The sequence below is a fragment of the Aspergillus puulaauensis genome, chromosome 3 (genome assembly GCF_016861865.1).
Source record: "Aspergillus puulaauensis MK2 DNA, chromosome 3, nearly complete sequence".
NCBI classification, from domain to species: Eukaryota; Fungi; Ascomycota; class Eurotiomycetes; order Eurotiales; family Aspergillaceae; genus Aspergillus; species Aspergillus puulaauensis.
Genome location: NC_054859.1, coordinates 1247286 through 1264902, shown reverse-complemented (window position 1 = coordinate 1264902; position 17617 = coordinate 1247286). Strand labels below are relative to the sequence as shown.

The 17617-nt window shown below is 50.3% G+C and overlaps 9 protein-coding genes across 9 annotated transcripts; 4 read left to right on the top strand and 5 right to left on the bottom strand.

Annotated features, from left to right (window-relative positions):
• Positions 1 to 241: 241 nt before the first annotated feature.
• Positions 242 to 1346, top strand: APUU_30506A (putative tubulin-specific chaperone c; the record flags this gene model as incomplete). The annotated part of the gene is made up of 4 exons (XM_041701607.1): positions 242 to 362; positions 436 to 596; positions 658 to 1188; positions 1257 to 1346. The coding sequence occupies 4 exons, from the start codon at positions 242 to 244 to the stop codon at positions 1344 to 1346; spliced, it is 903 nt and encodes a 300-aa protein (XP_041554475.1).
• Positions 1347 to 1961: 615 nt separating this feature from the next.
• Positions 1962 to 3581, bottom strand: APUU_30505S (esterase-like/phytase family protein; the record flags this gene model as incomplete). The annotated part of the gene is made up of 2 exons (XM_041701606.1): positions 1962 to 3231; positions 3286 to 3581. The coding sequence occupies 2 exons, from the start codon at positions 3579 to 3581 to the stop codon at positions 1962 to 1964; spliced, it is 1566 nt and encodes a 521-aa protein (XP_041554474.1).
• Positions 3582 to 4079: 498 nt separating this feature from the next.
• On the bottom strand, positions 4080 to 5554 carry APUU_30504S (uncharacterized protein; the record flags this gene model as incomplete). Its single annotated transcript, XM_041701605.1, has 4 exons — positions 4080 to 4171; positions 4239 to 4456; positions 4515 to 5286; positions 5338 to 5554. The coding sequence occupies 4 exons, from the start codon at positions 5552 to 5554 to the stop codon at positions 4080 to 4082; spliced, it is 1299 nt and encodes a 432-aa protein (XP_041554473.1).
• Positions 5555 to 5816: 262 nt separating this feature from the next.
• Positions 5817 to 6476, bottom strand: APUU_30503S (uncharacterized protein; the record flags this gene model as incomplete). Its single annotated transcript, XM_041701604.1, has 1 exon — positions 5817 to 6476. One exon carries the CDS (start codon positions 6474 to 6476, stop codon positions 5817 to 5819), a length of 660 nt encoding a protein of 219 aa, XP_041554472.1.
• Positions 6477 to 6995: 519 nt separating this feature from the next.
• Positions 6996 to 11024, top strand: APUU_30502A (coatomer subunit alpha; the record flags this gene model as incomplete). Its single annotated transcript, XM_041701603.1, has 8 exons — positions 6996 to 7025; positions 7091 to 7140; positions 7198 to 7517; positions 7571 to 7906; positions 7960 to 8926; positions 8982 to 9577; positions 9634 to 10718; positions 10770 to 11024. The coding sequence occupies 8 exons, from the start codon at positions 6996 to 6998 to the stop codon at positions 11022 to 11024; spliced, it is 3639 nt and encodes a 1212-aa protein (XP_041554471.1).
• A 328-nt stretch (positions 11025 to 11352) lies between these two features.
• On the bottom strand, positions 11353 to 12131 carry APUU_30501S (flavin-linked sulfhydryl oxidase; the record flags this gene model as incomplete). The annotated part of the gene is made up of 2 exons (XM_041701602.1): positions 11353 to 11845; positions 11935 to 12131. 2 exons carry the CDS (start codon positions 12129 to 12131, stop codon positions 11353 to 11355), a joined length of 690 nt encoding a protein of 229 aa, XP_041554470.1.
• A 503-nt stretch (positions 12132 to 12634) lies between these two features.
• Positions 12635 to 13794, top strand: APUU_30500A (putative transcriptional regulator; the record flags this gene model as incomplete). Its single annotated transcript, XM_041701601.1, has 2 exons — positions 12635 to 12898; positions 12958 to 13794. 2 exons carry the CDS (start codon positions 12635 to 12637, stop codon positions 13792 to 13794), a joined length of 1101 nt encoding a protein of 366 aa, XP_041554469.1.
• A 160-nt stretch (positions 13795 to 13954) lies between these two features.
• On the bottom strand, positions 13955 to 14252 carry APUU_30499S (DUF5310 domain-containing protein; the record flags this gene model as incomplete). Its single annotated transcript, XM_041701600.1, has 3 exons — positions 13955 to 14041; positions 14099 to 14176; positions 14250 to 14252. 3 exons carry the CDS (start codon positions 14250 to 14252, stop codon positions 13955 to 13957), a joined length of 168 nt encoding a protein of 55 aa, XP_041554468.1.
• Positions 14253 to 14663: 411 nt separating this feature from the next.
• Positions 14664 to 17268, top strand: APL2 (putative AP-1 adaptor complex subunit beta; the record flags this gene model as incomplete). Its single annotated transcript, XM_041701599.1, has 7 exons — positions 14664 to 14740; positions 14796 to 14816; positions 14890 to 15021; positions 15084 to 15721; positions 15776 to 16344; positions 16400 to 16761; positions 16818 to 17268. 7 exons carry the CDS (start codon positions 14664 to 14666, stop codon positions 17266 to 17268), a joined length of 2250 nt encoding a protein of 749 aa, XP_041554467.1.
• Positions 17269 to 17617: the final 349 nt, after the last annotated feature.

The window sequence follows — 17617 nt, the reverse complement described above, 5'->3', positions numbered from 1 at the left end:
CAACATAATCCATGCATCTAGATTCTCCTTAACCTTGAATCTCTCCGTGTGGACAATATAATATCGTGCTGTGTCGAGTAGTTGAGCTTCAGCGGGGGAATCCGCATTTTATGTCGACGTCATCAATACCTATCATACTACTACCATCCGAAGTCAAACCTCGACAGGCGCTCCGTCCAAAGGACATTTTTTCCGTACTCCTAGCAACAACTGTTATTGACCTCGTTGACTTATCTCCAATATGTCACAAGCCGGGTTCGAGCAGGCCCGCCGGCCCTCCATGTCCGAAAACCAAACCGTCCAGAACTCGGATATCCCATTGAAGGAACGCTTCTTTCGCTACTTCCAACATGAAATCACTGGTATGGTCTAGTCGACATTCTGCTATGTGCTCACTGCCTGAGCCGATCTGACGCCTGTTTTGTTGTGCTGTAGCCTTGCAGGAACAGATGGACAGACTTGCGGATACGTCCTTGGTTGGGGGAGAACGAACGGATGCAACCGATCACTGCCTCGCGGGGATTGCGCGCTTGTCCAACGAAGTCAAGGATGCGGCTAGTTATATTCCGACTTATGACCAGCGAATATATGCAGAAGTACGTTCCGTGCATGATATATATCTATTCTGTTTGGCATAGTATCTGATGGTTTCAACAGGCTATAAAAGCTCTGCAAGACAAACTAGCAGAGACCCGAGCTACGGTTGAGCCAAGGCCAAAATTCAGCTTCAAGAATAAAAAGAACTCCCCAGCCCCTGCCATCTCGCTACCTGATGCAGCAGAGGCGATGGCTCAGGGCCAGCTTGGAGTCCCAGGATACCCATCTCCCGGTGTTTCTTCCGTTGGGTCGTCAGCTGCAGGAACACCAAACTACCCAAATACACCATTGAACGAGCCCGATAAAGAGTTTCACTTATTAAGACCGAATGTCCCAACCTCAATCCCACCAAAGGTAACCGTCGATAACGTATCCGAGGGTCTAAAGAAGGAACAACGAAGTACGGGCTTCGCGGCGAGCTCTGTCTCGTCAGTTTCGGTAAATAACCACAAAGGAATACACATCATGCTCCCATCCTCAGGCTCGACTGCGTCGGTTCCGGCATCTGTCACGTCAATGGACCGTTGCGTCGTCGACATGTCCATCCCAACCGCCAACGGGCAGCCCTATGCCAGCCTAATGGTAAAAAAAGTAAGCGACACCCTCCTCCTCTGTGGCCAGATTGATGGACCTGCCCATCTCACCGGCGTCCGGAATAGCATCATCGTGGTCAACTGCCGGCAGTTCCGCATGCACGATTGCAAAAACGTGGACGTTTACCTGAGTTCGTCAAGCAATCCGATCATTGAAGATTGTGTTGATATCCGATTCGGCCGTATCCCGCGGGCATATGTAAGTTTCTGGGCGCATAATTCATGAAATACCCTTATTTTGCTTTCTTTCTCGACTAGAAATGGAACTAACCGCTGCGTCCCAACAGCAAACACTGGACCACGATCGCCTCGATGCCGAAGATCGCTGGAACCTAGTCGAAGACTTCAAATGGATCAAGTCAGAGCCAAGCCCTAACTGGAGCCTCCTGGGCCAGGATTCCGGGGTTCCAGAGGAAGTCTGGACTGAGATTGTCCCGGGTGGACCCTGTTGGTCGTCAGATGAGATTCTACGTGCCGTTAATATTCTTAAGTCTTAGTGGGCTTCTAGTTATGCACGCATATGATTGAAAGTTTTTATGGCCGGACCCTGGACTGTCGTCACACGTTTTAGGGCATTGTATTTATTTATCTGTCTTTGATCTATTTATTGGAACGAATATGTCTGGAAGTCCTGCTGGCGTTTTTGGATCTGTATTTATGAGCTGTTGGATGGCTTGTATTATTATATACAGTTCGATTGTAGGAAATAAAATTGATATACAAGTTAACGACCCGGAAATGACTTAGTTTACTAAAGAAATATTTCAATTCTCAGAACTCTACTCTGAACACGAGAGCCTGACTGTTAAGGTTGAGGCCGGATTCATCGGCGTAGGGCAGACGGCCGAAATTCATAGCCCCATCCTGAGTAATGAAATCATTGTCACTGAAAGTAAAGAGGAAGTACTCCGTTTTCTCACCCTTACTCTTGTGTTTGATCTCAGGATCAACAGGGACAAGGACTAGAGACTCCCATTTCTCATTCAACAAGTGCTCGTTTTGTTCACCACCATTGTGCAAACCAAACTTAGCCAGTTCGGAGTTGACATTATAGTCGAGGAAGGGGCAGTACTCGGCAGGGGTGATATCGCTGTTCAAGTTCCCCTTGGAATCAGCGATGGAGCCGCCTGCAGAGTCATATTTCGCGCCCTTTAGGTCAGTAGTTGAGTTGGAAATCGAGAAGATGTCAGCTTGGCGGTAGACAGAGAGGTTATCCCCTGAGCCTCCTCCGAAGCTGTCGCGGGAGAGGATGAGGAAGTCGCTGGTTCCTGGGAGCTCGAGGATTTCGGACTGCGAAGCGACCTTTTCATCTAGATCTTCGTCGGTATAGTCAACGAACTTGGGGAGGACGACGGCGTATTCGTGCTTGTACAGAGGTTTGGTGGGGTTGGAGATATCGTACTCGAGAACACGCGCAGGCTGGCGGTTCTTCTTTTTTGGTCCGCCTTCCTGGTTCAGCGCAGATTGAATCATGACGTGAAGAGTCTTCCCGTCAGGGGAGAGTGTGAGAGCCTCGAAGCCCTGGTTGTTGTTGCGGCCCGTCTTAGGGTCCTCGGGGTTCGTCACATGCTCGGGATCGTAGAGAGGTGGCGATGCAGCATTAAAGGATATTGTGCCGTTGCGGCGGGGGAGATATGCGTCTGGTGGCTGGATGGCCTGGACCATCTTTCCGCTTTTGTCGAATCGGTATACATAGGGACCATATTCATCGGAGACCCAGAAGTAGCCCTCATTGTCAATTACCAGCCCCTCAGAGTCGACAGAGACGCGCTTGCCACCAGGACCAGAGCCACCAAAACCGTTTCCAGCGTACGTTGCCACAGGGAGGGGAGGAAGCTCCTCAAATGAGGCGTAGCCCTTTACATCTGCGTCGAGGCCTGTCAATGGCTGGCCGGTTGGATCGCTGAGGAGAATGGTGTCGAGATACTCAAATCCCAAGTTCGGCTGAGAGGGGTTCTTCGCAGAAGCGTGGGGTGCAAGTGCCAGTGTAAGCTCGAACTTGTGAATACGAGGGTTGTAGTTTAGGGTTCCATTTGTGTTCCTGATACATGTTATCCAAAGTCCAGATTCGGCGTAGCTCTAGCGATGTACATACCACCCACGGTCTGGAAGAAGATAGAAGATACCCGAGTACGAGCCATTGCCATTCTTGCGCCATGAGCCCCTCTCAAGGGTGGCAGAGCTACCAATGCCAGCCAGGGTATCACCGTATTTGTCGCGGGCGTTGGACTCGATATACCCATAACCCTCCAAACCAGTGTAAGCGTAGGTGGTGCCTCCGCAGGTAGTCTTGTTGACCACACTTGCGGGGTTATTGGTACCGCTTGAAGGAGCAGCAACAGCTGGTATCGCCGTCAAGGACAGAGCTTTGATCAAAGAGGACCACTTCATGACTGGTGGAGGGCGAGCGTAGTTGCGAAACTGCAGGGACCTTTGGATTTCAAAGAGGTGTGATCAGGCGGCATCGCGGCGGGTTTCGAGGAATATTTAAATAGCTTAGCTACCGCGAGACGGGATATTTGAGATTCGCCGTGGTGTTCTGGAAGTGATCGCTGTTGCCCGGCAGAAATGAAGGCATTCAACGTGGTGGAAGTAGCGCTTCTGATTTGTTGAAGTGTTGGAGTGGCTCCTGGGGTAGATCCAATGAGTTGTTGCGCTGCAAGCGAAGACGAGGCCATGGATTTAGTCGCAGATTTTAGGAGCTTTCGATACTTGGCAGGCAGGGCCCCCGGACTACGCCGTGTTTATTACGACGTTAATCTGAAGGGACGGAGTCAAGATGACATTCGTTTTTCTTTTCGCACATTGAGCAGTACTACAATATTACTCGTCCACCATGGATGACACTGCACTACAGATCAGACCTGGTCGCTGATACCCCACGTCTTGTTATTCCTCCTGTTTTACATCCCAAGTTGTCTCCAGTTTGGAATATTTCTCCTGGGCATGATACCCTAGATCTTTGTAGATCGCGTGATCACCTGGTGGGGATTAGCAGAGCTCAAGACAGAAGTCAACGCCCGCAAGAAGAAACGGAATATGCCATACCACCCAGGGCCTCGATTCTGTCCTCATTCTCATCCTCCATCTTGATTATTTCTTCTCCAGGCTCTTCCTCCTCTGGTCGCTTATCGCCTGGCTCTGCAGTCGCTGCTTTTCCAAGGTTGCCGGTTGATGAGCCTATTATCAGAAACTGTGCATTCGGGTAGTCAAGTAACTCAGGTTCGGTTGGGATCCAGCGAAGGTTTCGGAATTTCTGTTGGATGCTGCAGCGGTTTCTCGGTCAGTATGAACTCACATATGAGATAAAATAAGACTACCAACCTCTCAGGGAACTCAGGCTCCTGCGGAAGACGGGCAAAGGGCGGGCCTGGGAGCTTAGGGTTCTTGGACTGCATGAGCCAGCTACCACGATCACTGAGTCCGAAATCCTCCTGGATCTCCCCAGCCTTCTCTGGGAGCGTGATGTGGTAGACAAGATGAGTTGCCCGTTTAGTAGTGGTAATGGCATAAACACCCTCCGCATAGGGTTTTGCCTCTGGGACTTCTCGTGTGCCGCGAGTGGACGTCTCGTAGGAATCACCAGGAATAAAGGTGTCCTGCAGCTTTTTCATTGAAATGCCGGCTTTCTCGACGAATCCCATTTCTCTCTCCCTTCCTGAGCGTGGGTACTTCTTCTTCGGCAACATCAACAACCGGCACGTCGCACCAGTATCCGCTGCACCCTGTTCACGGTCCACGGCTGATCCCAGGGGTGTTGGGCGTAGGATAAAAAAGCTTCGCGCCACATCCTGCATACTATGTGCCTCCGGGACATTCACTCGGCTGCGGTAGAAGAAATAAATTAGACCTTTCTCGATGACATTCGAAGGAACGATGTCCTCTCGTTCCTCAGTCTTCGTCATCCCAGCCTCTGTTCCATTGATTGAAGTGCCATCCGGCTTTTCTTCTGTTTTTCCCGTTGGTCCTTCCACTGGTTCGTCCCGGGGCTTTTCTTGTTTCTCCTTTTGTGTCTCCTCCGGCTTCTCTTGAAGTGTCACCTCATGTTTTACATCAGGGGCCGCTGCAGGCGTTTCTTCCGGCTGTGCTTCCGGTTCTGGGCATGGTTTAGTTTTACAAGTGGATCATGTCCTTCAGCACGACTTACTCTCATCAGCTTCTACTCTCTCAGGCACTTGCTGAAGGCCCTCAGCCTGTTCGGCTTTCTTCTCTGTTTCCTTCTTTTCCCTCTTTGGCTCAGGGGCCTTCTCATTAGAGCCTTTGCGCTTTGTGCCAACTGATACTCTTCTCTTAGTATCTGGGGCAGCTGCCATGGCCTCTTTCGCCTTTTGCGCAGCGTGACGAGATGAGGTGCGGGTTGCCATAATCACAGCGTTCCAATTGAATATGTCGTAACACAAGTTGCCGGGAAGGAAGCTTCCTGGTCGTACAATAGGTTTAAACAAGGAGAGCATTGAAAATCGAGGTCGAGCTTTCAGAGTTCCAAAGGTGAGGATGGTTTGACGTCATCACTGTCTACAGCCCGTCACATGAAATCGAAGACCATCAGCTGGATTTAGAAATCTACCACGCTTGAGTGATGCCTGATAATTAAGAAATAATAAAAATAAAAGACCCATGCCCATATTAGTCAAGGTCCATGGCGTCCGAGGCAGGGGATCCGTTGGTATGATTAGCGCCGCTTGTATCCGTAGAGGTAGAAGGACTAGACGATCCACTCGACTCTCGAAGTGTATCAACTCCACGCCTTCGAGCAGTTTTTATGTTTCTCTGGGAATCCTTGCGGCGTTCACTTTGTTTCCGCGGTCGTTTTGGACTCAAAGTAAGCTGTTCGTATTGCGCATCCGAGGCTGGACTAGACTCCTCGCTAGATTGGCCGAGTCCAGTGAGGCTCGGGGCATTCGTAGGCTTTCTCTTCCTACCTCTCCTTGAAAACATTGCACCTGGATTGCTATTATCGGATTCACAGTGTAATTCTTCCATTGAGTCAATCAAATCCTCCCAGTATTTGGGCCGTCCCTGCCGTGGTGGAGTTGGCCTCTTGGGCTCGGACGGTGCTTCTTCATCCGGTTCCTCGATGGCATATGGCTTCACCGTTTGATCACCGGAACAATTTCCTTGTATATTTGTGGGCAAGTCTTCAATGTCGTATATCTCCGGCTCATGGGCTGCCGCAGTCCCTCCGTTTGGCTGATCCCGGTCGGCTTGACGAGCGGATGTTGGGTCGACTTCGTCCGGCTTCGAGTAGTAGCAATGCCAGTCAGTGGATTGTTCGTTGTCTCTCATATTCTTCTGAAACTGTTGAGTACCCAAGCTCAGGTAATTTTAGCTGCGGTGTTGTAGAGATGGTGATAATAGGCAGGTGGCCTAACTTCAGCCTCATATCAGGTGTCAGGCGGGTGTAACAATATACACTCCATAATATATAGAGTAGTAGCTCGAATGAACGTCAAGATCTTCAAGCATTCTTCATTCTCAGCCTCTTGGTACCAACTATGCCGTGGGCACTGGTTGCTAAGGATCAACAACGCGGGCGATGCAGCTTCTCACCGCCCTCCGCATTATTGGCCAGCACTACTCGCTTATTAAATAAGTCCACGTTACCGCCATCCAAGGTGTCCTGTCCAGACTCCAGCCTGTCAATAGACTAGAGAGACGCTCCCCAAGCTACGTCTCTTTATTATTCTGCCAATTCCTCCTGTTGTGCAGTGGATGAGGTGGTCGCAATTGTGATCCCTCTTTCTTCAGTGCGCGGAGCTTGCTTCTATATCTATATGGTGCGGCTTCGGCCAACCCTCCTTCAAGATGCAATCCTCCCCAAACATGCTCACTAAGGTACAGCCACCATTCTTCTAGCTTGTTATTTCTAATGACAGTTTCTAATCGCTTTTCTTGAATAGTTTGAGTCGAAATCCTCTCGTGCGAAGGGAATTGCCTTTCACCCCAAGCGGTCAGTCGAATCGGTTCCCCCCTACTCGTCGCATTAGGCGTACTAACTCCAGTACAGCCCATGGATTCTCGTGTCTTTACATTCGTCGACGATCCAGCTGTGGGACTATCGCATGGGAACGCTCATTGACCGATTCGAAGAGCACGATGGCCCTGTTCGAGGCGTTGACTTCCATCCAACCCAGCCCCTCTTCGTTTCCGGAGGTGACGACTACAAGATTAAAGTCTGGAATTACCAGACCCGGAGATGTCTTTTCACATTAAACGGCCATTTGGACTATGTCAGAACAGTTTTCTTTCATCCTGAGCTCCCATGGATTCTGTCCGCGTCCGACGACCAAACAATCCGAATCTGGAACTGGCAAAACAGGTCGCTGAGTATGTCACACTTTGGCCACCTGTCCTGACTACTACTGACTTATGGCTCCTAGTTTGTACTATGACGGGCCATAACCACTATGTGATGTGCGCGCAATTTCACCCGACCGAAGACCTTATCGCTTCCGCCTCGCTGGACCAATCTGTTCGTATCTGGGATATCTCGGGTCTCCGAAAGAAGCACTCGGCGCCGACCACCCTGTCCTTTGAGGACCAGATGGCGCGGTCCAACCCTTCACAGGCCGACATGTTCGGGAACACTGATGCGGTCGTGAAATTCGTGTTGGAAGGTCACGATCGAGGTGTCAATTGGGTTGCTTTCCACCCCTCACTGCCCCTGATCGTCTCGGCAGGTGATGACCGCCTCATCAAGCTTTGGAGAATGAGTGGTAAGTTACAAGTGCCATTTGAAGATAAGCTAGCGGGTCTAATATTGTTCAAGACACCAAGGCATGGGAAGTCGATACCTGCCGAGGCCATTTCCAGAATGCATCCGCCTGTCTCTTCCACCCCCACCAAGACCTTATCCTTTCCGTCGGCGAAGACAAGACAATCCGTGCTTGGGACCTGAATAAAAGGACCTCCGTCCAGTCCTTCAAGCGGGATGTGGATCGATTCTGGGTCATTGCTGCCCACCCCGAAATCAATCTGTTTGCAGCCGGCCATGACACTGGAGTTATGGTCTTCAAACTCGAGAGGGAACGCCCCGCATCCGCCGTGTACCAGAGCCAGTTGTTCTATATCACAAAGGAGAAACACGTCAAGTCTTTCGACTTTGCGAAGAATATTGAATCTCCATCCATGCTGTCGTTGCGGAAATTGGGATCTCCTTGGGTGCCTCCCCGCACACTCTCATACAACCCAGCCGAGCGTGCGGTCCTCGTGACATCTCCCACTGATGGAGGCGTGTACGAATTGATCAACCTTCCCCGAGATGCTACTGGAGCTATTGAACCTACGGATGTTAAGCGTGGCCAAGCATCCTCCGCCGTCTTCGTTGCACGCAACAGATTCGCCGTCTTCAGCCAGGCGAACCAACAGGTGGACATTAAAGACCTAAGCAATTCTACCACGAAGTCCATCAAACCTCCTGCCGGAACAACCGATATTTACTTTGGCGGAACCGGTAGTCTTCTTTTCATCACGCCGACCTCTGTTGTTCTGTTCGATATTCAGCAGAAGAAACAATTGGCAGAGTTAGCCGTGAGCGGTGTCAAGTATGTTGTGTGGTCAAATGACGGGCTTTACGCAGCCTTGCTTAGCAAGCACAATGTTACTATCGTCACGAAGACCCTGGAGCAAGTGAGCAGCCTACACGAGACAATTCGTATCAAGAGCGCTGCTTGGGATGACGCTGGCGTCCTTCTTTACTCGACCTTGAACCATGTGAAGTACTCTCTGCTGAATGGGTATGTTTGGCTCGTAATACTTGAGATGACGTGACTAATGCTAATTACGTTGTAGTGACAATGGTATCATCCGGACCCTTGACCAAACGGTCTACTTGGTCAAGGTTAAAGGCCGGAGTGTATACTGTCTGGATCGGAACGCCAAGCCAAGGACATTGGAGATTGATCCCACCGAGTATCGGTTCAAGCTCGCTCTTGTTAAGAGAAACTATGATGAGATGCTCCAGATCATCAAGACGTCCAGCCTGGTCGGCCAAAGTATCATCTCTTATCTACAGAAGAAGGGCTACCCCGAAATTGCACTCCAATTCGTGCAGGACCCTCAAACACGGTTCGAACTTGCCTTGGAGTGCGGCAACCTGGATGTTGCTATTGAAATGGCCAGGGAACTAGATCGCCCCAACCTGTGGAGTCGACTCGGCACAGAGGCTTTGGCTCACGGCAACCACCAGATCGTGGAAATGGCTTACCAAAAGCAGCGCAATTTCGATAAGCTATCTTTCTTATACTTGTCCACTGGCGACGAAGAAAAACTCGCAAGAATGGCGAAGATTGCAGAGCACCGCGGAGATTTTACGTCGCGCTTCCAGAACGCCATTTACCGAGGAGATGTCGAGGATAGAATCCAAATGTTCAAAGAGGTTGATCTCTGTACGTTGAAACGCCATTCTGCCCCACTTAAGCCGTTCTTCCCTAACAGACTACAGATCCCCTCGCATATCTCACTGCCAAGTCCCATGGCTTGACCGAGGAAGCGGAATCCATTCTCGAGGCGGTCGGCCTAACAGAAGACCAGATCACTCTCCCGACGATAGAGGCACCTTCCAAGGCACCGAAAACTATTGTTCCCACCTACAAGGCAAGCTGGCCCGTCAAGGCTGCTGCACACTCTTCCTTCGAGAAGGCCTTGCTTGGGGAAGTTGGCGCAGGCGATGAGGAAGCTCCCGAGCTCGGCTTTGAACCCGAGGAAGAGGACGGTGCGGTTACTGCGGGTGAAGCTCTAGAAGATGAGGATGAGGATGCTGCTGGCTGGGATATGGGCGATGAGATCAACGTCGAGGAGGACGTCGACTTTGTCAATGTTGACAGCGCTGAAGCAGGCGCTGGCAGCACTGAAGCTGATCTCTGGGCCCGTAACTCTCCTCTGGCGGCTGACCATGTTGCTGCTGGCTCTTTTGACACTGCAATGCAACTCCTTAACCGCCAGGTGGGAGCTGTTCACTTCGCACCTCTCAAGCCTAGGTTCCTCGATATCTTCAAAGCGTCCAAAACCTACCTTTCTGCCACCCCCGGCCTTCCTCCTCTTGTCAACTATGTGCGACGCACTGTTGATGAAACCGATAGCCGCAAAGTGTTGCCTGCCATCCCCAGGGACCTTGAGATCATTGCTAGCGTTGACCTGCAAGAGGGCTACGCGGCAATGAGAGCCAACAAACTGGAGGATGGTGTTAAGATCTTCAAGGACATCTTGCACGCGGTCCTTGTGAACACTGTTTCGTCCGAGGCGGAAGTCGACCAGGCGAAGAAGATCATTGAAACTGCTCGAGAATATGTACTCGCCATGTCCATCGAGCTGGAGCGCCGTTCACTCTCAACAGAGTCTCCAGAAGATCTGAAGAGAAGCCTCGAGCTTTCCGCTTACTTCACGATTCCTAAGCTGGAAGTTGCCCACAGGCAACTTGCCCTCATGGCAGCAATGAAGCTCGCTTTCGCCAACAAGAACTACTCATCAGGTCTCAGCTTTGCTAACCGCATGCTGGCCAACGGTGGATCTGCCAAGCTTCTGGATCAGGTTAGTATCATGTATCCCCTCCTTACCAATATCTACTAACATATTCAACAGGCAAAGAAGATCAAGGCTCAGTGTGAGCGTAACCCTCAGGATAAGATTGAGATTGAATTCGACCAGTTTGCTGAATTCGATATTTGCGCGGCTTCTCACACGCCCATCTATAGCGGATCCCCCAGCGTCTCAGATCCGTTCACCGGCGCCAAGTATCATGAACAGTATAAGGGCAGTGTGGACCGGATATCTGAGGTTACTGAGATTGGTGCTCCGGCGAGTGGACTGCGGTTGTTTGTTCCCAGCCAATTTTAATTCCATGACGATGTGTGATGGGTTATGTTTTTAAGATAGAAAAAGAGGACTCCTATCTTCATAAGGGCCCACGGTCCTGAGGTCCTGTTACATAGACATATGGATCTGTTGCCTGTCTTCAATAATTACTGAGCGATGTTAGTATAATATCTTTTTTTGCGAATGCTATACATGTTAAACCGTGAATTGGAGATGTCTAGTCTGTCTATTTATACATTTCACATAAAACCCATATAGCTAGAGCGGAGAGCCCGGTCATTCATACATACATATACATATAGTCCCCTTTCCAACAGCAATGAATTAACACATGCCAATGTAGGGTTAATCAATCACACCTCCCGTCCTTCCACCCGTCCTTCCACCTCTCCTCCCAAAACCGGCAATCAAACTCCTTCTTCCCCAGCTTCCGATTCACTTCATTATGCGCCTCACACATCCAATTTCCAAACTCCTTTCTCCCGCCTAGCTGCGGCTGGTTCTTCCCACTCGGCTCTGCTATCCACGTCCGAAAGTCGTCCGCGCATACCCAGCACGGATACAATTTCGAGAACAGCGTCAGGAAAGACCGCATCTCGGATTGTTCACCCTGGGACGCCTTTTCCGGGTACGTTGCTGTTAAGCTGTGGAGAAGGGTCCAGGTCGAGCGGCCTAGCTCTTCAACGTCCGGTGGGCAGTCGCGGGTGTCGTTCTGGGTTTCTTGGGCGATGGGGTTTGTAGAAGTAGAGGCTGCGGTTGCGGTTGAGGTTGAGGTTGCGGTTGCGGCTTTGGATTGTTTTGTTAGATTGCGCCATGCGGCGGCTGAGGTGCAGAGGCGGCATCTGTATAGAGTATATATCTCATATTAGCCCAGTCCTTTTCATTTTCCGCGGTCGTTTTCAAGGCGAGAGGGGGATTGGGTCGGACATACGGTTTCCCATTCTTGTCTAGGACGTATGACTTGCCATCCTGATCGACCGTCGACCCGCCTGAGCGATTTGATGTTGTCGAATCATTCTTTTTTGTTTCCGACGAATACGAGGAACTCGCTAGGGCATGCGCTGAGCTATGAGGAAAGAGTGCCTTGGGCAGTTTCGGCTGTGATTGCACTTGCGGCTCGTCCGCCATAGTTTGTGTATAGGTAGCTCGCTGTTGTTGCAGGTCGGGTCGATTCTTCACGTAGTGAGATTGTTGGTATGAAGCCTTTGTCTATTAAATCACAGCCGCGGTGTCTATAGCCAAATAAAAATACACTGTAAAGTTCCAAGCAGCAGACGGACATTTATAGATGCGCCTCTAAATTCGGGGAATTTAACTTATCAGTTGCTTTGTCAGCGCGCGCCGATTCGAACCGAACCGCATTGGGTGGAGGAACGAGTAGGCATCGAGAGCCGGAGATCGCGTTGCGCATTAACTGCAAGCTCTTTATGGTCAATAATTTATTCAATAATTTCAAGTCCCGCTTCTATTGGTTGATAAGTTCTATTTAATCGAACTCAACGCGTCTGTCGCGGTCCGGCGCGCGCTCTGGAACCTCCGCTCCTTGATATTGATTCCCAATCCTTGGCCTCTGGAAGCAACTCCAACTAGACGACCACGAATCTATTCAAAGAAAATTAATTATCAAAACAATGGCTCCGCGATATTCTCTCGCCGATTCTGCTTCCGAATCCGAGCCCAATGGGTCGGATGCACCTCCGCAGCCCTCTGATAAGGAAATAGAAAGAGCTCTACGCGATACAGTCGCGAAAATCTTCAAAGCGGGAAAGACAGAGGAATTGACGGTTAAGAGAGTTCGACTTGCGGCTGAGAAGTCATTACATGTTGAAGAGGGGTTTTTCAGATCCAATGGAGATTGGAAAGGCAAAAGCGATCAGATCATCAAGAATGAAGTGGTATGTTATCCTTTGGGGCCAATGTTTTAATTCGGTGGCTAACGTTGATGCATTGGTAGGAAGTACAGGATGCTGCAGCGCAGGAACCAAACGCCGATGGAATCGAGGACGAGAGCGCAGGAACACCGCCGACGAATACTAGTAGGCCCATAAAACGAGCCAAACCAAAAGCACCTTCGACGTCCCGTAAACGACGCAAGACCAGCACAGAGAGCGATGTGGATAGTGGTGGAAGTGATGAGAATAGTGAGGAAGTGGCAACCAAAAGAACCAAAAAGCCGAAGGAAGCAGCCAAATCTGAACCCGAGGTTTCCAACGCGGAAATTCTAGACGACTCCGATGGCAGCAAAGAGCAGCAGGGAGCCCAATCACTCAAGCAAAAGGAAGAAGTAGCCGGCGATTCGGAGAGTGAAATGTCAGTTGTCCTGGATGAAGAACCTGAGCCCAAGCGTCAGCGACAGAAGAAGTCCACAGGAACGACTTCCGGAACGACCTCTGGAAAGGCGATGAAGAAGGCGCCTGCGAAAGCAAAGGATGCAGACGCCGACCCCAACCAGGCAGAAATCAAGCGATTGCAAGGGTGGTTGATCAAATGCGGCATTCGCAAGATGTGGGCGCGAGAGCTGGCTCCGTACGATACGCCCAAGGCGAAAATTAAGCACCTCAAAGACATGTTGAAAGAGGCGGGCATGGAGGGACGATACTCATTAGAGAAGGCCAAGCAGATCAAGGAGGAGCGCGAACTTCGGGAGGACCTCGAGATGGTGCAGGAGGGGGCAAAGCGCTGGGGGAAAGCGACCGAAGGGGAAGACAGCGATGGTCAACCTCGTCGACGTTTAAATCGAGGCCGAAAGGCCCTGGCCTTCCTCGATAGTGAAGGGGAGGAAACCGATTGATGCTGCGCAACCACGCGCTTTGGTCGGTGTAGCACATGGTTATTGTTTGTAGATAGGGGATATGTAACATCTCCCTCCATATGTATGATATAATGTCCGCATGAATGTAAGAACTGCTAAGCGCATCCAACTTGGCCTGCCTTCATTGATAGCCGTGGTATCATTTCCCCAGTTTCGACCCACTCATGCGTTGGGCAGCAAGGCTAAAAACGGCGACGGAGGATAAGAAAAGAACGAGGTTATAGAACTGACAAATTTCAGTTAGTATTGTTGCTTTCGGACCTTAATTAAGAGGCAAGCGTACAGCAGTTCGGGAGTATTCATTCTCCTCCGCCTCAGATCTAGCTTCAACAAAGAGGCGCCGTAGGTTGGGAAGGTTTGCCTGTAAGCAGTATTAGAGGGAGTCCTTAATTTTCAGACAGAAAGTGGTCTTTTGGGCAGGTTAAATTACTGACCATGTTGGTTATTGGGGTTGGAGTATGGAAAGGGGACGGAGGTGAGGAAAGCGGCTTCAAGAGTGGTTGAGATCAGCCGCTTTGTGGACAACAACTCTTTTTGGGTCCAGACCAACTTCACTACCCCCAGCTCCATCTACCGGCGTCCCTTCTCCTGGTTCCCGTCTACATCCTTTTCGAAACCCTGTACCTGGGGATAATGATTGAATAATTACCCGCACGCTTTTGCTCCCCAGTCCGGATCCCTCGCCGCTTGCTTTAGGTGGTCCACATATCCCTGAAGCGAACTTCCCCGTTGCCAAACTCCCCCGCAGCGAGCGGTTGGCAGCGTCCTCACTTCGACTTCTTTCTTCTGTCTGTATTAATTTTGCGGAGGCGCGACTTCGTCGTCGCTGAAGCTCACTTCTACCCATTATGGCGATGAGCAGAATCCGCGGCGCCTTTGCGGTGCCTAGGAAAGGAGAGACCTTCGAGTTGCGAGCCGGTCTTGTGTATGGATTTCTCCCCTACAGTTCAGTGATAACCTCAATGCTGACAAACACATAGATCACAGTACGCCTACGAGAGGTATGTCACGCCCGCATGCGATTTGTGTAAACTCGGGACCGGCACACAGGATGGTGGCTGATTATTATTGCAGAAAGGAGGCAATCCAAAAGACGATTATGGCCATGACATTGGGCAAGGATGTATCAGCTCTGTTCCCCGATGTCCTCAAAAATATCGCGACTACCGACTTAGAGCAAAAGAAGCTAGTATATCTCTATCTTATGTGAGGACCAGGTCTCCGCCCTTCTAGAAAATTGTCGACTAATATGGGATCCCGCGAATTAGGAACTACGCCAAATCACATCCTGACCTCTGCATTCTCGCCGTGAACACCTTTGTGCAAGATTCGGAAGATCCAAACCCGCTTATCAGGGCGCTCGCAGTCCGAACAATGGGGTGCATTCGGGTGGATAAAATGGTTGACTACATGGAGGAACCACTTCGAAAAACACTGCGGGATGAGTCGCCGTACGTTCGCAAAACTGCTGCCATCTGTGTGGCCAAACTCTTCGACTTGGGGCCCGCCATGTGCTTAGAAAACGGTTTCCTCGAGATGCTTCAAGAAATGATTGCCGACCCAAACCCGATGGTCGTGGCGAATTCGGTAACCGCTCTATCGGAGATTCACCACGCTGCACCGGAGACCCGAGCCCTCCAGGTAACCGGAAATACGCTCCGGAAGCTCTTGATGGCTTTGAATGAGTGCACTGAATGGGGTCGAGTTACAATCCTTACAACGCTGTCGGAGTATAAAACAAGTGCTGTGAATGAGGCAGAACAGATTTGCGAACGTGTTGCGCCTCAATTCCAGCATGCGAACCCTAGTGTGGTGCTAGCTGCCGTCAAAACAGTCTTCCTCCACATGAAATTAGTGAACCCAGAGCTTTCCAAAACCTATCTAAAGAAAATGGCTCCTCCACTAGGTATCTCGAACTCTTATTCAAAATGACTGTTTTCTTGCTAACAAATTACCTCAGTCACCTTGGTGTCATCCGCCCCAGAAGTGCAATATGTCGCTCTACGAAACATTGATTTATTACTCCAGAAACAGCCGGATATTCTCAACAAAGAGCTTCGCGTTTTCTTCTGCAAGTACAACGATCCACCTTATGTCAAGTTCCAAAAGCTTGAAATCATGGTGCGCATAGCCAACGACCGGAACTTCGACCAGCTGTTGGCTGAACTGAAGGAATACGCACTGGAGGTGGATATGGATTTCGTACGCCGTGCAGTTAAGGCTATTGGTCAGGTCGCGATCAAAATTGAAAGCGCCAGCGAAAAGTGTGTCAACACCTTACTCGATCTTATCGGTACCAAGGTCAACTACGTGGTGCAAGAAGCTATTGTGGTGATCAAAGACATTTTCCGTAAATACCCCGGTTATGAAGGCATTATCCCTGCGCTCTGCAAGTGCATTGATGAACTGGATGAGCCCAATGCTCGGGCTGCACTCATTTGGATCGTTGGAGAGTACGCTGAAAAAATCAGCAACGCCGGCGATATCTTGGCCGGTTTTGTCGAAGGTTTCGGCGAAGAGTGGCCTCAGGTTTGCTCAATCCATCGCGTTAGGTGCCAGTTGCGATGCTAACAGACGATTACAGACTCAACTACAAATCCTGACTGCTGTCGTGAAGTTATTCTTGAAACGCCCCGATAAGGCTCAAGGTCTGGTGCAAAAGGTCCTGCAGGCGGCAACGGCAGAAAACGACAATCCTGATGTCCGTGACCGAGCCTATGTCTACTGGCGATTACTTTCCAACACCAGCGACTCCAACGCTGCCAGAAATATCGTGCTTTCCAAGAAGCCCCCCATCGTCACTACGATAAACTCCCTACCGCCTGTTCTTCTTGAACAACTTCTATCTGAACTCTCCACACTCGCCTCCGTCTACCATATGCCTCCGGAGCAATTTGTTGGCCAGGGCCGCTTCGGTGCCGATGCTGTTCAGAAGGCGGCTATCGAGTATGTCTCTTCAGTTAATAATGTTTATAATGACATGAACTAATACGTGTTTCTAGGGAACAACTTCAAAATGCTCGAGAAAACCCATTAGCTGCCGCTGCAGCCGCTGCCGCTACTGGGACAGCGGCTCCACAGCAGCAAAGCAACGTGGAGAACCTACTGGACATCGACTTCGATGGCACCGCACCCGCATCTGCTCACAAGGAGGCCGACGGTGGTGTCTCCGGGCTCGAAGGCTTGGCTGGTACTCCTGTTCGCGTTGATTCTCCTGCAGGCGGCGCCCCTTCAGGGAGCAATAATCTGGATGACCTCCTCGGTGTGTTCGGAGATAGCAGTGCCCCGCCTTCGACAGGTGCAGGTGCTCCTCCCACTGGTGGTGCAGGGGCGGATCTCCTAAATGGCTTCTCTGGCCTGGATCTCTCTGGCGATGGCATGTCTTCACCGCCACCTGCGCCAGGATCGAGTCAGCCAAAGAAAACAAACGAGGACATTATGTCATTATTCTGAACACGCAAAATTGAGCGTTCTTTTTTTTTTAATTGGGAATAGAAGCTCCATACTGGATAAGACGGCGTCAGTGGAGATGTGACAACGAGTAAAAGTATTCTGGTATATCCAAAATACTGCCCACCTAATCTCCTCCATTCGATTGTATGATCCCATCTATGGTGCTCTTGATGTTTCCCGCCCCCCATGTATTGTTCATGTATATCGCATTTATTTTCAGCATCACTCCCCCCTGCGGTGTCTTGAGCAGGACATGTGAAAATAGACTTGTTACTTGAGTATTCTGTGAGGTTTAAATCATGATCTATCTATCTCAAATCCCACCCAGTGTCGGATAGACACCCTATCA